Source organism: Bos taurus, chromosome 3, assembly GCF_002263795.3.
Source record: "Bos taurus isolate L1 Dominette 01449 registration number 42190680 breed Hereford chromosome 3, ARS-UCD2.0, whole genome shotgun sequence".
NCBI classification, from domain to species: domain Eukaryota; kingdom Metazoa; phylum Chordata; class Mammalia; order Artiodactyla; family Bovidae; genus Bos; species Bos taurus.
The window spans coordinates 93,892,996-93,908,297 of NC_037330.1; the positions used below are offsets into that span (position 1 = coordinate 93,892,996).

Consider the following 15,302-nt stretch of genomic DNA (forward strand, 5'->3'; position numbering starts at 1 on the left):
GATGGAGAATCTGTGTACAGTCAGCAAAAAAAAAAAAAAAAAAGACCTGGAGCTGACTGTGGTTCATATCATCAGCTTCTCATAGCAAAGTTCAGGCTTAAACTAAAGAAAACCAGGAAAAACAGTAGGCCAGCCAGATATGACTTAAATCCCGTGTGAATTCACAGAGGTAACAAATAGATTCAAGGGATTAGATTTAGTTAGCAGTGTACCTCAAGAATTATGGACAGAGGTCCGTAACATTGTATAGGAGGTAGTGAACAAAACCATGCCAAAGAAAAAGAAAAGCAAGAAGCCAAAGTGGTTTTATCTGAGGAAGCTTTGCAAAGAATGAAGAGAAGTGAAAAGCAAAGGAGAGAGTGAAAGTTACATCCAATTAAACGCAGAGTTCCAAAAAATAGCTGGAAGACACAAGAAGGCCTTCTTCAATCAACAGTGCTTAATAATAGAAGAAAACAACAAAAGGGGAAAGACTAAAGATCTCTTTAGGAAAATTGGAAAGGTCAAGGCAACATTCTGCCCAAAGATGGGCACAGTGAAAGATAAAAATGGTAGTGACCTTTGGTAGCTGAAGAGATCAAGAAGACATGGAAAGAATACACTGAGGAGCTGTGTAAAAAAGATCTCAATGAATTGAATTTCTATGATGGTGTGGTTAGTCACCCAGAATGAGACATTCTGGAGTGCAAAGTCAGGTGGGGCTTAAGAAGCACTGCTATTAATAAAACTAGTGGATGCAATGAAATTCTGGCAGAACTAGTCAAATCTTTAAAGGATGATGCCATCAAGGTTTTGCATTTATTATGTCAGCAAATCTGGAAGGCCAAGCAGTGGCCACAGGACTGGAAAAGGTCAGTCTTCATCCCAGTTCCCAAGAAGAGTAGTACCAAAAATGTGCTAACCATCAGACAGTTGGCACTCATCTCCCACGCTAGTATGCTCATGCTTAAAATCTTGCATGCTAGGCTTCAGCATTATGTGAACCAAGAACTTCCAGATGTCTAGGCTGGGTTTAGAAAAGGAAGAGGAACTAGAGATCAAATTGCCAACATTTGCTGGATTATAGAGAAAGCAAGGGAATTTCAGAAAAACATCTATCTCTGTTTCATTGACTACACTAAAGCCTTTGACTGTGTGGATCATGACAAACTGTGGAAAGCTCTTTGAGAGACAGGAATACCAGACCATCTTACCTGTCACCTGAGAAACCTGTATGCAGGTCAAGAAGCAACAGTTAGAACCCTGTATGGAACAACTGATTGGTTCAAGATTGAGAAAGGAGTATGAAGGACTGTTTGCTGTCACCCTGTTTGTTTAACCTATATGCTGAGCACATCATGAGAAATGCCAGGCTGGATGAGCTACAAGCTGGAATCAAGATAGGTGGGAGAAACATCAACAACCTCAGATATGCAGATGATACCACTCTAATGGCAGAAAGTGAAGAGGAACTAAAGAGCCTCTTGATGAGGGTAAAGGAAGAGAGTGAAAGAGCCGGCTTAAAACTAAATATTAAAAAAAACTAAGATCGTGGCATCTGGCCCCACTACGGCATGGCAAATAGAAGGGGAAAAGGTGGAAGTAGTGACAGATTTCCTCTTCATGGGCTCTAAAGTCATTGCAGATGGTTGACTGTAGCCATGAAATCAGAAGGCAATTGCTTTTTGGCAGGAAAGTGATGACAAACCTAGACAGTGTGTTGAAAAGCAGAGACATTACTCTGACAACAAAGGTCCATATAATAAAGGCTACGGTCGTCCCAGTGTTTGGGTACAGTTATGAGAGCTGGACTGTAAAGAAGGCAGAACACCAAAGAATTGATGCCTTTGAACTATGGTGCTGGAGAAGACTCGTGAAAGTCCTTTGGACAGCAAGGAGATTGAACCAGTCATTCTTAAGGGACATCAACCTTAAATATTTACTGGAAGGACTGGTGCTGAAATTGAAGTTCAGGTATTTTGGTCATCTGATGCAAACAGCCGACTCATTGGAAAAGTCCGTGGTGCTGGGAAAGATTGAGGGCAGAAGGAGAAGAGGTTGTCAGAGGATGAGATGGCTGGATGGCATCACTGATGCAATGAACATGAACTTGGGCAAACTCTGGGAGATGATGAGGGACAGGGAGACCTGGTGTGCTGCAGTCCACGGGGTTGCAAAGAATTGTACACAGCTGGGCAACTGAACAACAACAAAGCATGAAGGAATAACCCTATTATAATTTATATCAAATGGATTAATCCCTCACTTTTAGAGGAGGATTAATTCTATATACTGAGGTGATATTTGTAAAATTATTTGAATTGTGCCCTAAAAAAACCCAGTTTATTTCCAAGAAATAAATCTCTAAATGTTGATTTTAACTATTGGTATTGATGTTGAAAATGAATAAAAGTAGATGAGTTTATGAGATAGTTATGTTGGAAGAAGCTAAAGGACTTGGTAAGAGTATGAATGTGGAAGTCGAGAGGTGTTAAGAACCACTTGTTTATTTCTGGTGTAGACAGCTGAGTAGACGATGATCCTCTTTGCTGAGAAACAGGGATTATAGGGATAATAGTAGATTTGAGGTGAAGTTGCTAGTTTAGTATGCACTTGTTGAATTTATGATGTCTGTGGAAAAATGGAAAAAACAGTTTGATATACAGGTGTAGGATTTTGGTTAGAACATTTGGGCTTTAGGTGAGTGTTTTGGAATTTTTCGGTACATTTGCCAGTGGTAGGTAATTTAAGCTGTGGAATTGGGTAAGATCATCCTGTGGTAGGCCATTAGTAGTTAATAGAAGATTTGTCTTTCCTGGTAATTATACAACTTTTGACTTTTGTTTTTCTTTACTTAGAAAAGGCAAGATTGTGCTTATTTGGCTCTTCTAAGAATGGATTTGGATTTCGTGATAGTGATCTGGATATTTGTATGACACTTGAAGGCCACGAAAATGCAGAGGTAAGAGTTATTTAGTGTTTGGAAAGGGATGTGGAAGTATATTTTCTTCCAATGATGAATCTGTTTTTAATTTTGTATGTAGAATTGATAAAAATGTGTGAAGTCATTCTTTGGATAAATATATTAGCAGTCGCAGTGTTTGAAATGTAAAAACATTAGCATTATTGTTTTAAAAGACATTCAAGTATTTGAGTAAATATACTGTTCAGTGATTTTATGATGTGAAACCCATGTCATCAATAGTTACAAGTGCTTTTCAATGAATTTTTGAAAAAAATATGCCATAGAGTTGGAATTTTTTTCTTTAGAGCCAGTGAGAAACTGTTGCTTTAGTTTGGGTAGGGAACATTGATCTCACTTATACCATCTTTTCATATCTCTTCTGTTAGGTGATGTCTCTGTATCACTAAAGATAGAAGATAAAGGTGGACATTTAATTTATAAATGGATTGTGTTCTGCAAGTTAATTATGATTTGGGGGCACTCAAAGCACATTTTTTTCTGTAGAAGAATTGTTATAAATGATGCATTCTAAGATAGCTTTTAGAAACTCATTTTGGGGTGGGAAGGGGAACTAACATTTGAGTCCCCAGTATACACTTTTACATACATTTCTCATTTCACTCTTACAACCACCTTCGAGGTAGATAATTTCCCCCATTTTACAGATGAGGAAACTGAGGCTTTGAGAGATAAACTGACTTGCTCAAGTTCACACAGCTAGTAAATGTTGGAGCCGGGATTCATACCCAGGTCTGTCTGTCTCCAGAGTTCACGCTCTTTCCGTTGTATCCCACTGCTTCTCTGTAATTTATTTAACCCATAATGTAGTTGAAATATAGTACTAATAGTACTGTAGAACCTAACCACTACTTTCTGAGATTGAAAGCTTTCTGAGTTACACCATGAGATGCCAGGAGCAAACCTTCCCCCCAGAGCAGTCTCAGCAGTGGGAGTGGGTACTTATGTTTTCCTTCTTTGTGTGCCAGGCCTCAACAGTGGGAATAAGATTGTCCAAGCTCCATAAAGAAAGAGAGTGAATGGACAAGAAAGAAGTGTCCCAAGCCTTCCTAGCAACAACTAGAAAAGGAGGGTATCCCTGTAGTTGCTTGTTTCTTTACCAGCATAGCTGTTGGGATTTATGTTTCCAATTCAGGGACTGCTTGCAAGATTGGGGTGAGGCCAAGCTTCTGGCATCTTTAGTGGTGTCAGTATACCCTCTGTTGTATTATAAAAGAATTCAGCAGAATAGTGTATCTGTGAAATAGCTTTTTTAAAAAAAATTTCATTGTTAGAACCAAAGAAAAGATGGCACTGACGCCTGGTAGATGCTTATTTTTTGTCTCAAGAAATTGCTTCTGGTGTTAATATCTTTTTGTTCTATAAAGAAACTGAAGAGTTGTAAATTTTTTAGTTCTCCTTAACTAACTTCTACTCAATGCCATCTACTTGGGAAGATGGCATTCTGAAGGACAGAATTCCCTCTTCCATTCTGAAGGGCAGGAATTGAGGGAATAGGAAATAGTTTTTACCCAGGGAGGAGGTTAGAGTTTAGATTTCTTCTGTGTAAAATTTAATAATTAGACCTCTAATCACTAAGGGTTTATATATTGTATAGTGTCTGTGCCATTCACACTGGAAAGTTGAAACAATGAAAAATACTAAATTTTTTTTCAGATGAGCCATAATTGAAACTTTTTAATTTAGTATAAATCGTATTTTTGTATAATAAAAATAACATCTTTTATTATGGATTAATTCTAAGGATTCCCTTGAAATCCTCAGGTTAAGCTGCAGTGGCTGCTCTTCTCTTGTAGCTAAAAAGGAACATTTTGGGGATATGAAAAAGTGATTTTAGTAGTAGGTATAGCCATTGAGCTTAGTCCAGTTAGTTTATGCCATTATCTTCCTGTTCCTTATATTATGATTATTGTTACCGTATCAGCTTTGCTGTCTAGTTTTTAAATAACCAACACATTTAAATTGGCAGAGGTGGGAGGTTTTTTTGGAAGAAGGAGGTGTTGGTAATGGTAGGATTATTTTTCTTCTCCTCATCAACATATAATAATAAATGACAGACTTAAAGTGCAACTGTGTATGAAGTATGCTGCTGAATGATTTACCTAGGTGTCTCATGTAATCTTCCAGATACTTTACAGAGTATGAGTTTATGTTTATCTTGATTTTATAAAATACTAGTATGACACTCAAGAGAGGTTAAGGATCTGGTCAAAGTCAGTACTTTGGTTCAAGCTAGTCAGTACTTAGGTTCAAGATTTGAATCCAAGTTTGTCTAAATTTAGAGCCTATGTTCTTAATCACTATACTGTTTTGTCTTCACCAAACCCATCTCTGGTTGTTTATCGGTGTATTTTAAAACATTATTTCCCTGTTTTTGTGATTCTCAAACTTTAATGCAGATTTGAATTACCTGGGCATATTGTTACTATGCAGATTATGATTTAGTAGATGGCAGTAGGGGTTTAGATTCTGCATTTCTATCAAGTTTCCATTTGTTGGTGATACTGCAGGTCTATGGACCCATGTTCTTTGACCACTGAGGTTATGTAGATCTTCTGGCTGGAGATTTTATATGCTAGTATTAAATGTCTAGATTAAAATAGAATTTGTACAAGGCCAAGTTAAGTCAGACAGACTTATTTATTTATTAATTTAATTATTTATTTTTGTTTTTTAGAAATTAAATTGTAAGGAAATAATTGAAAATTTGGCAAAAATTCTTAAGAGACATCCAGGTATGAACTTTAAAACAAAAAGAATTTTTTTCAGTTTTATGAAAATTGTTTAACCTAGTAAAGTTTTGTTTTTTTTAATCAGGTTTAAGAAACATTTTGCCTATAACTACTGCCAAAGTGCCTATAGTAAAATTTGAACACAGGCGAAGTGGTTTAGAAGGCGATATCAGTTTATATAATACGTTGGTAAGTTTCACTGTTTGTAAAGACCCAGGTATGTTTACAGTTGTCATTTTAAAAGTTTGCAGATCACTGACTATACCTCTATGTTTAAAACTTATGAATGTGAGCAGTATAAGGGAAAAAATTTTATTGATCATTTTAACATTTCCTGCAGATTGAAAATTAGTTTTTGCTTGACTCCCATACAGGTATTTTAAGTTTAACATCTGTTTGGATGTTCATTTTACCTTTTTATCTGATCTGTAAGTTTAATTTTAGTAAATTTGAAGTGCTTTCAAATATGTATTTTGTTTTTCAGGCTCAGCATAACACAAGAATGCTAGCTACATATGCAGCTATTGATCCTAGAGTACAGTACTTGGGATATACAATGAAAGTATTTGCTAAGGTATTTGTGATCCACTTTGTTATAATACTTATGATATTAAGGTAAAACATATTGATGTCAGACTTGTGAAAAATGTTTTCTCAGTTTTGTTTACCTGAGCTTTTAAGAAGAGACTGTCAATATTAATGGGTTTAAAAGTATACCTGTTAGACTAGGTTGATTCTTCGTTTTTCCTGGGTTTGCTGTATTCTCAAGGGTAACATTCTAGTAAATTTCTCATAGTATAATTTCTCAGTGATGATTTTCAGCCCCAAGCGTGAGAGTTGGCATGCGAAGTTAAAAAGCTCTGGATTAGGAGATCTGGTATTTGGATTTTAGTTCAGTTCAGTCACTCAGTCGTGTCCGACTCTTTGCAACCCCATGGACTGCAGCACGCCAGGCTTCCCTGTTCATTACCAGCTCCCAGAGCTGGCTCAAACTCATTTCGATTTAGTGGTAAATTTTTCTGGCCAAGAAAACAAAGCAATACCAATAAAACCTAATGTTTCCTCTATTATCACACTTAAAATACTCAATAATGTTTTCTTGATTATTCTACTCCATGTATGAACTCCATGAGGATTGAGGCCTCTGTATCTTTATTTCAGTGTAGTGTCTGCTTTATGGGTAGCTGCTCAGTAAATAGGTAATTTTGTGAATGTGTTGGTGGAAGGGTTTTAGTAGGGGAGTGACTCAGTTATGTTTTCATTTCATAAAGCCCATTCTTCCAAAAGGGAGACATACTTGTTTAAATATTTCTATACGTGTCTTTATGGATAGTAAGTCATCTTAGAAAAGAAGGGCATCCAGCGACATACTACAGATCATATTCAGTACAGCTAGTCTTCTATATTCATTTCACCAAATAACTCCAACATGACAGATCCTCGCTCTAGTGGAGTTTTGGTAATGAAATCACGTGGTTCATGTTAAAGAAATCGTTCTTCTCCCTCCCTTTATGTCAGAAAATCTCCCTTCCCCATCTGTCTCTTAACCAACCATTGCCTCTTGTTAGAAGCAAACAGTGTTAAACATTCCTCTGTATCCTTCTATAAATATATTATTCCAGTACAAGCAAATATATACATTTCCTACCTCTTTTTTTATTATGGATATAATATACTGAGAACATTGTTTTGTATTTTGCTTTTTTAACTGAGCAGTAGATATTGGAAATTATTTCCTATTAGTATACTAAGGGTTTACTTTTTTTTTTTTTAATGGTTACATACTATTCTATTGTGTGGATACTCATCAGTTTTTTAAACCTGTATTTTACTGATGAGCTTTTAAGAAAGATCCCATATTTTGCTATTAAAATAGTGCTACAATAAAAATCTTAGTCATTTCATGTGTTTTTGGCATATTTACAGGATAAATTCTTAGAATTGATATATTAAAGGAGATGTGCTTTTGTAATTTTGATATTGTCAAATTATTCTTCATAAAATTTACACTGATGTATACTTTTATCTGTAATGTGTAAGAGTGCCTATTTACGCATACCCTCTGTAACAGTTCATTTTTGAACTTTTGGGTATTTGACAGTTTGATGAGTTTAAAAATGGTGTTTTAAGGTAGCCAATACTTGTGCATGGAATAAGATTCTGAAGTTTTATTTTCAATCATTATGTTTTTTTAGCGATGTGACATTGGGGATGCTTCTAGGGGAAGTTTATCTTCATATGCTTATATCCTTATGGTGCTGTACTTTCTGCAGCAGAGAAAACCACCTGTTATCCCAGTTCTACAAGAGGTAAGTGTTTAAGAAAATTATAAAGTCATTTCTTGTGACAGCAATAGATCTAAATATAGTAGACCTTGCTCAGTTCATGAGATCATGAGGGATTTTTCTATCATGAATGGCCTAAGTTTTCTTCTTCCATTAATGGTATAATCAAACAATGAACCTTTGGGAGAGTTTATTATGGGAGAATATAGACTACTGAAAGAACATTAGAGGAATAGAACTGTTGAATACCTTTTGCAGCGTTTTTGTATTTTACAGCCTTAGAATGCTGCCAATGATTATGAAATTTGTAACCATTCAAAAACTTAAACAGTCTCTCAGATGAAAATACATAGTTTCTTCTTTCCAGAGTATTCTCCCTCCTTGTGCTTGGCAACGAAGCTTGATTTTGTTGAAAGTTAAAAGTGTTAGTCACTCAGTCATGTCCAACTCTTTGCAACTCCGTGATCTGTCCATGGAATTCTCCAGGCAAGAATACTGGAGTGAGTTGCCATTTCCTTCTCCAGGGGATCCTCCCATCTCAGGGATCCAACCCGGGTCTTCCTTCCTGCATTGCAGGCAGATTCTTGAGAAGGGAAGCCTGAAGTTTGATTTATTCTGTATATGTTTTGGTCAACTTTGTGAATTTTGATTGAGGAAAAAATTCAAGGAAATTCTTTCTTATCTCTGTAAGGTCATGTCAGTTGTATTAAGCATAAGAATATACATCAAAAGAAACATATTATATTTACTCAGATTTGGTGACTCATAGAGGCTTGTTATAGCCCATTTATACTCTCTAAAATAGAACCAAAAGAATTCTTAATCATCATCTGTTCCTCCTTTTTCTTGGCACAAAGTGAATGAGCAAGCCTTGGGGTGGATCAAAGTCTAATTTCTTAGAAAGGTGGTTATTTTGAGGTAGGCAGTAACCATCAGAATTATTTGGAAAATCACATATTCTGATTTCACGTTAACTTTGGTCATCATAGCAAAGATGTATATTGTAAAATAATAAGCCATATTGTGTGCCAGATGGCCTTAGTAAGTTTTTTAAAGTTCTAATGAATGCCATGTGGTTTTAACAGCATTTCCTTCCCTCTTTTAAACAAATAGTGGGAGAGAAAAAATTTAAATATCCTTTTCTAACAGAAAAGTTTAAGTTGCTTGAATCTGTGTTGAGTGATGTTTATTTTTTACCAAGTTTGTTCACTATAGAATATTTAAAATTTTGCATGAATTAGTTAAGCCTGCCAAAGCCAAGGTTATTCTCTATATTAGTCTAATTCTTGTTAAGGCTTTAAATTTGGAGATCTTATGCATAATTGCCCCAATAATATTATAGCAGCCATTTGCTATACTTTGCTATGCCTTTGATAGAATACTGTGATTAACCCAAATGGAACGCAAAGTTTGTTTTCATTGTGGTTTGTCTCTGTTCTCTCATTATGTTACCCATGGATGAAGAGTTATTGAGGCAGCGTGATATAATGGAAAGACGATGATATAATGGGCAGACCATGGTTTTGGAGTCAGAGTTAATTGATCTGAATCCTGATTTTAACATGTGGCCTTCAATAAGCTGCCTGACTACCACTAGTCTTAATTTTATCTTTTGTAAAAATGTAATAATAGTAGTATTATTTCAGTGTTGATATAAGGAACAGAGACATCAAATGGTTTTGAATGCAGTAGATGCTAAAGTAGGAATTTATAAATGGTGGTTGCTTTTATTATTACTTTTATTATTATCATTAGCAGCTTTATTAATATTATTATTGGAAAATTGTAGGTAGGATTGCTGTAGCCAACTTCAAGAACTGTTCCATTATCTGCTTAACAGACAGTGATTGATGAAATGAGAGACAGTCCATGGAATGTTTTCCATCATAATGAGCTCTGATTGTGGGGGGCTTTGTGATACATATGAACTGATGATAAATGGATTTTTGCTTCTGGCCTTTTTTGCTTGTCATATGGGACCCCATTGTCCATTGCTCTGGCATCATTTAAGTATTGATCATTGGCATCGATCAACTTTTAAGGGTAAGGATATGTTTAATGAAGCTGATGATCTTTGACTCCATTTGTAACTGAACTTAGACTTTAAGTGACTGGGTATAATAAGTAAGGCTTTGCTGAGTGTTATTCATGATCAACAATACAGAATTCTTTAGGTCAAAGGAGCTTTTCTAAGCAAGATGATTTTGCTGTATTCTAGCAATCATTGTAAGTAAAAGTAAATTTTCACATAAAAATTAATACCAAGAGAAGATTAGGGAGTGTTAGTCACAATTGATATTATGAACTATGTTTTCTTAGCTTCTATCAGCTTAAAAATTGAAATTGAATGGATGAACCTTGAGGACATTATGCTAAGTGAAATGAACCAGTCACAAAAGGACAAATACTATATGATTCCATTTATAGGAGGTACCTAGCGTAGTCAGATACATGGAGACAGAAAGTAGAATGATGGTTGCCAGGGCTGGAGAGAGAGAGGCATGGGAAACTATTGTTTAATAGGTTCAGAGTTTCATTTGTGTAAGATGAGAAAAATTCTGTGGATGGATAATGGTGATGGTAGCACAGTGATGTGAATGTGATTAATGCCACTGAACTGTACTCTTAAAAATGCTTGAAGATGATAAGCTTTATATATATTTTACCACAACTAAAAAATTACAGTTTAAATATTCCAGTAGATATTAAAATATCATAATACAAAATAAGAAAGACTTGTTTGGTGAGGTTTTAGAGGGAAGACTTGAGTGCTTGAGTAGAGAATGATTGGCATTGAGAGAAAGAAAAAGAAACAAAGAAGGTGGGGCCTTCTTTGGTGATCCAGTGGAAAAGACTCCACGCTCCCAATGCAGGGGGCCCAGGTTCTATCCCTGGGAGGGGAACTAGATCCTATGCTGTAACTAGGTGTCTGCATGCCAAAACTAAAGATCCCACAGGCCACAACTAAGACCCGATGTAGCCAAATCAATGATAAATTTTTAAGACAAGAAAGAGAACGTAGATATGTTTTGTATGTGTGTGTGTGTGTGTTTAAGAGAAAGAGAGGACAATATTAGTACTTCTAAGGGCTGAAACAGTGAAAAGTTAGGCTCTATGAAACATGATAGGTCATTAAAACAGGTGGCAAATCAGTGATTAAAGGCTCTCCAGAGCCCTCAGGTTCAGTTTACTGTGTTATTAGCCAACATGATTGGGTTTGGATGTTGGTTATTTCTCAAAAGTAGCAATCTATTGAAATAATCAAAGTCTAAAGAGGCAGCTTGTATAATAGCACCTTAATCTACGAAGGCAAGATGTTATACTTTTGCCCCTTTAAAACCTTTTTTTTCTTCCTTGAGTGTAGGATCCCATGTCTCTTATTTTAGATATTAACACCTGTAATTGCTGGACTTTCTCTTTTTTGATTTATGGAATGTTGCAATTTATGCTAGATGATTCTTGGTAACTGTGTTTGTTTAAATTATATGTAAATAGTAAAAGGCCAGGTATTAGTTTAGGTCCCTGGAAACCTGATCTTTATGTAAACATGCTTACAGAGTAAATATATTCATTCAACAGACATGTATTAAGTATTCTCTATATGGCAGGCTTTGATGTGGTAGGAGTTTTGGCTCTAGATGTCAGTTATAGTCCTTGCCCACAAGGAACTTAAACCTAAGAGTGAAACTAGAGGGACAGACATGCAGTTAATTTTATAATTAACTGTCTCATTTAAAATGGAAGGAGCCATGGGGAGCACCTTAGCTAATGGTTTTAAAGTCTATTTTGATAAGTTCTGTGCTTAGTCAGACTGCTCAGTCATGCCCAACTCTTTGCGACCCCATGAACAATAGCTCACCAGGCTCCTCTGTCCATGGGCATTCTCCAGGCAAGAATACTGGAGTGGGTTGCCATGCCCTCCTCCAGGGAATCTTCCCAACCCAGGGATCTAACCCAGGTCTTTTGCATTGCAGGAGGATTCTTTGAGCCACCAGGGAAGCCCTGACAAGCTCTGAGAGCTCTTTAAAATGTGTGTGAGGAGTGGAGGAAGGAAAAGATAGGCTGTAATTTTCTCCACTCAGGCTTTTATCAGAGTACCTCTGTTTTACTGTTGAACTTCCAAGAAGAATCCATTTTAGGAAGGGGTTCTAACAGTTTGAAAGAAAAATAAAATTTGAAAACAACTGACCTAATTAATCTAATCTCTCTCTTTTTTTTTTCCATTGGGAAAACTGAGGATTTCGAAGGATAATTGTCTTGTCCAGAATTATTAGTTGGCAGGACTAAGACTAGAAATGAGGTCTGCTGACTCTGCACTATCCCAGCTTTTTACTTTATTGCATCTCTTTCTTAAAGCTCCTATAAGAAATAAGTCTCAAAATTCCTTATAGAGGTCAGTTGTACCTGTACAATCATCTTATGAAATTCTTCTAGTAGAATAGCATTATCTTCCCCCCTTTCCTTAGAACAGGGAATTACTATTCATAATTAATCATGAAGATTTCACAATATTTATCAAAATGTCAAGAAAAGCTATCTCATATTCTATTTAAAAGAGAATCAGTGTCCAGGCCCTTTTCAGCCTCATCTGATACACATAATTGATTAAAGGTACTAGAGCTGTTCCCCACAACAGCTTCTTTGATTTCCTTAAGATTTACAGTCAGTGAGTATTATCTCTTATGGATTTCTGCATCTGTGATCCTTTGATGAAAATGCCATTTTCATTTATTTTTTTAGTTTTACTTAATTAAACTTGGGCTGGATGTGTTTTGATAGACCAAATAGATAACATCAAATGTATCATTTGGACAGTCTGGTGCTCTCAAGATACCCTTTCCCAGCTTTGGTCTTTCAGATACATTTTATTCATTTTCATTAATAACTTGACATCAAATTATACCATCTTGACATGTTCCTTTTGGAATAAATATTTCAATATGTCTATTATATGTAAATTCTAAAATGATGTGAAGGTATTTAGGCTTTGAGTTGGATGACTTGAAATCTAATAATAAAATTGATTTTCTTAATGCAGATCTTTGATGGAAAACAGATTCCACAGAGAATGGTTGATGGATGGAATGCTTTTTTCTTTGATAAAACAGAAGAACTGGTAATTTCTTCATAGTTTTTATGTTGTGGAATGTTCACTGATACATGTTAGGATTTGCATAATTTAATAATTTTACTTGGATTTGGGATCTGTATTTTGGATAAGTATAGATAGATATGTCACTCTCCTTTTTTTCTTCTCACCTTAGAAAAAACGTTTACCTTCACTTGGAAAGAACACAGAAACATTAGGAGAGCTTTGGTTGGGACTGCTTCGCTTCTATACTGAAGAATTTGATTTCAAAGAATATGTAATTAGCATTCGGCAGAAAAAACTGTTGACAACTTTTGAGAAGCAGTGGACGTCAAAATGTATTGCCATTGAAGGTAATCATTCATCTGATATTAATTAGGAACAAAACAAAGCAAAACAAGACAAAAGCAGAATTTTTAAAATATATTTTTAATTGAACAATAATTGCTTTATAATATTGCTTTGGTTTCTGCCATACATCAACATGAATTAGCCGTAAGTATACATATGTCCACTCCCTCTTGAACCTTCCTCCCACCTCTCACTCTTCCCACCCCGCTAGGTTGTTACAGAATCTGAATTTGAGTTCTCTGAGTCATACAGCAAATTTCCTTTGAAAAGCTAGAATTTTATTTGGCTAATGAAATTGAGAGGGAAACTGAAACACATTAGAATTTGGAAGATATTTCCTTGTGTTTTTTTTTTTTTATCCTTTTTTTATCCTCCAGTTTCCATCCTTTAATCTGTAATTATAAAAAAATAATTTCTAAAAAAAATAATAATAATTTCTGACTTTGGTCTGTGTTACTTAGTATTAGACTCTAGTTATGGTTACTAAGTATATTTATGTTACAGTGAGCTTCTTAATTAAAGAATAAAATATTTCTTTTCTAGATCCTTTTGATTTGAATCATAACCTTGGTGCTGGAGTTTCTAGAAAAAGTAAGTTTTAAATATAGAAATACCCTGCTTTTAAAGCTCTTACACCTTAAGGTCTGGATCTTCATTGTTTTTCTTCTTTTTTCAATAGTGACCAATTTCATCATGAAAGCATTTATCAATGGAAGGAAACTTTTTGGTACCCCTTTTTACCCACTCATTGGCAGAGAAGCTGTAAGTTTACATAATTCGAATTCTGAGTCTTTTCTGTTTTCCTGTAGAACTTTTTTTTTTGTAGTATAAGAAACCTAATCCTGTTACAAGTTGGTGTTAGGAATAGGGGAAAAGATGGTTATAACTCCCTCTGTCTTTTCTTATTGCACTTACCATAGTCTATAGTGAGATATCTGTTGGCTATATTTTATCTGTTTTTTTAATCTATTTGTTAAATTCTGTCTCTCCCACTAGACTGTTTAGCTCCATGAGGACAGAGGCCATGTCTGTGAGGTTTACCATCATATTGCCAGTGCTTGTCATAATTTCTGGCACATAGGATGCATCAAATAAGCATTTGTTAAACAAGTGAGAGTTGATAGGACTCAGGATCCTTTAATTGTGAATCTGAGGTGCTCCCTACTGCCTCTCTTCTATCTCTAGAAATCTTGGTGAAAATACAAACAGAGAAGTCAGTACCAAAGTATCAATGTGAAAGTGAAAGGGTTAGTTGCTCAGTCATGTCTGACTCCTTGCAACCTATGGACTGTATGTAGCCCACCAGGCTCCTCTGTCCATTGGATTTCCCAGGCAAGAATACTATAGTGCGTAGTCATTCTCTTCTTCTAGGAGCTCTTCCCAACCCAGGGATCAAACCTGGGTCCTCTGCACTGTAAACAGATTCTTTATTGTCTGAGCCACCAGGGAAGCCCAAAATATTGATAAAACTTTATTATTTGCTGAGGCTTCTGCTTTAATTGTGATACAGCCCTTGGTAAGCTGAACTAATGGTATGGAACTAAGAGTTCCACTTCACCCCCTGAACTGGGGGGTGTAGTATCCCCCATTCCTTTTGGTCTTATCTGGTTTAGGTTGCTTTCTAATGGGTGGATATCACAGTCTCACAGAGAAAGAAGGAAGAAATCTTAAAAGAGAAACAATGTCTCTGTTATTGCATAATAAATATCTTTGATCTTGTTCAGTTTCATCACTCTTGCTTGTTGGGGTGAGAAAAGCAGAAAAAGTCTAGAGCTTTTTTCCTTTGAAGCAGTTTTGATAGTCCTGATTCATAGGCTGCTGCTGCTAAGTCACTTCAGTTGTGTCCGACTCTGTGCAACCCCATAGACGGCAGCCCACCAGGC

At 35.8% G+C, this 15,302-nt stretch overlaps 1 protein-coding gene across 14 annotated transcripts in view; it reads left to right on the plus strand.

Moving 5' to 3' along the window:
- The window catches only part of TUT4 (terminal uridylyl transferase 4), a 143,722-nt gene that overhangs the window by 105,384 nt on the left and 23,036 nt on the right, over positions 1 to 15,302 (plus strand). For all 14 annotated transcript variants that reach the window (XM_059884619.1, XM_005204565.5, XM_005204560.4 and 11 more), the window contains 9 exons: positions 2,838 to 2,941; positions 5,640 to 5,697; positions 5,780 to 5,883; positions 6,179 to 6,268; positions 7,890 to 8,003; positions 13,018 to 13,095; positions 13,244 to 13,421; positions 13,963 to 14,010; positions 14,099 to 14,181. In XM_059884619.1, the coding sequence (XP_059740602.1) occupies positions 2,838 to 2,941; positions 5,640 to 5,697; positions 5,780 to 5,883; positions 6,179 to 6,268; positions 7,890 to 8,003; positions 13,018 to 13,095; positions 13,244 to 13,421; positions 13,963 to 14,010; positions 14,099 to 14,181 (857 nt within the window). The remainder of the gene's footprint in view (positions 1 to 2,837; positions 2,942 to 5,639; positions 5,698 to 5,779; positions 5,884 to 6,178; positions 6,269 to 7,889; positions 8,004 to 13,017; positions 13,096 to 13,243; positions 13,422 to 13,962; positions 14,011 to 14,098; positions 14,182 to 15,302) is intronic.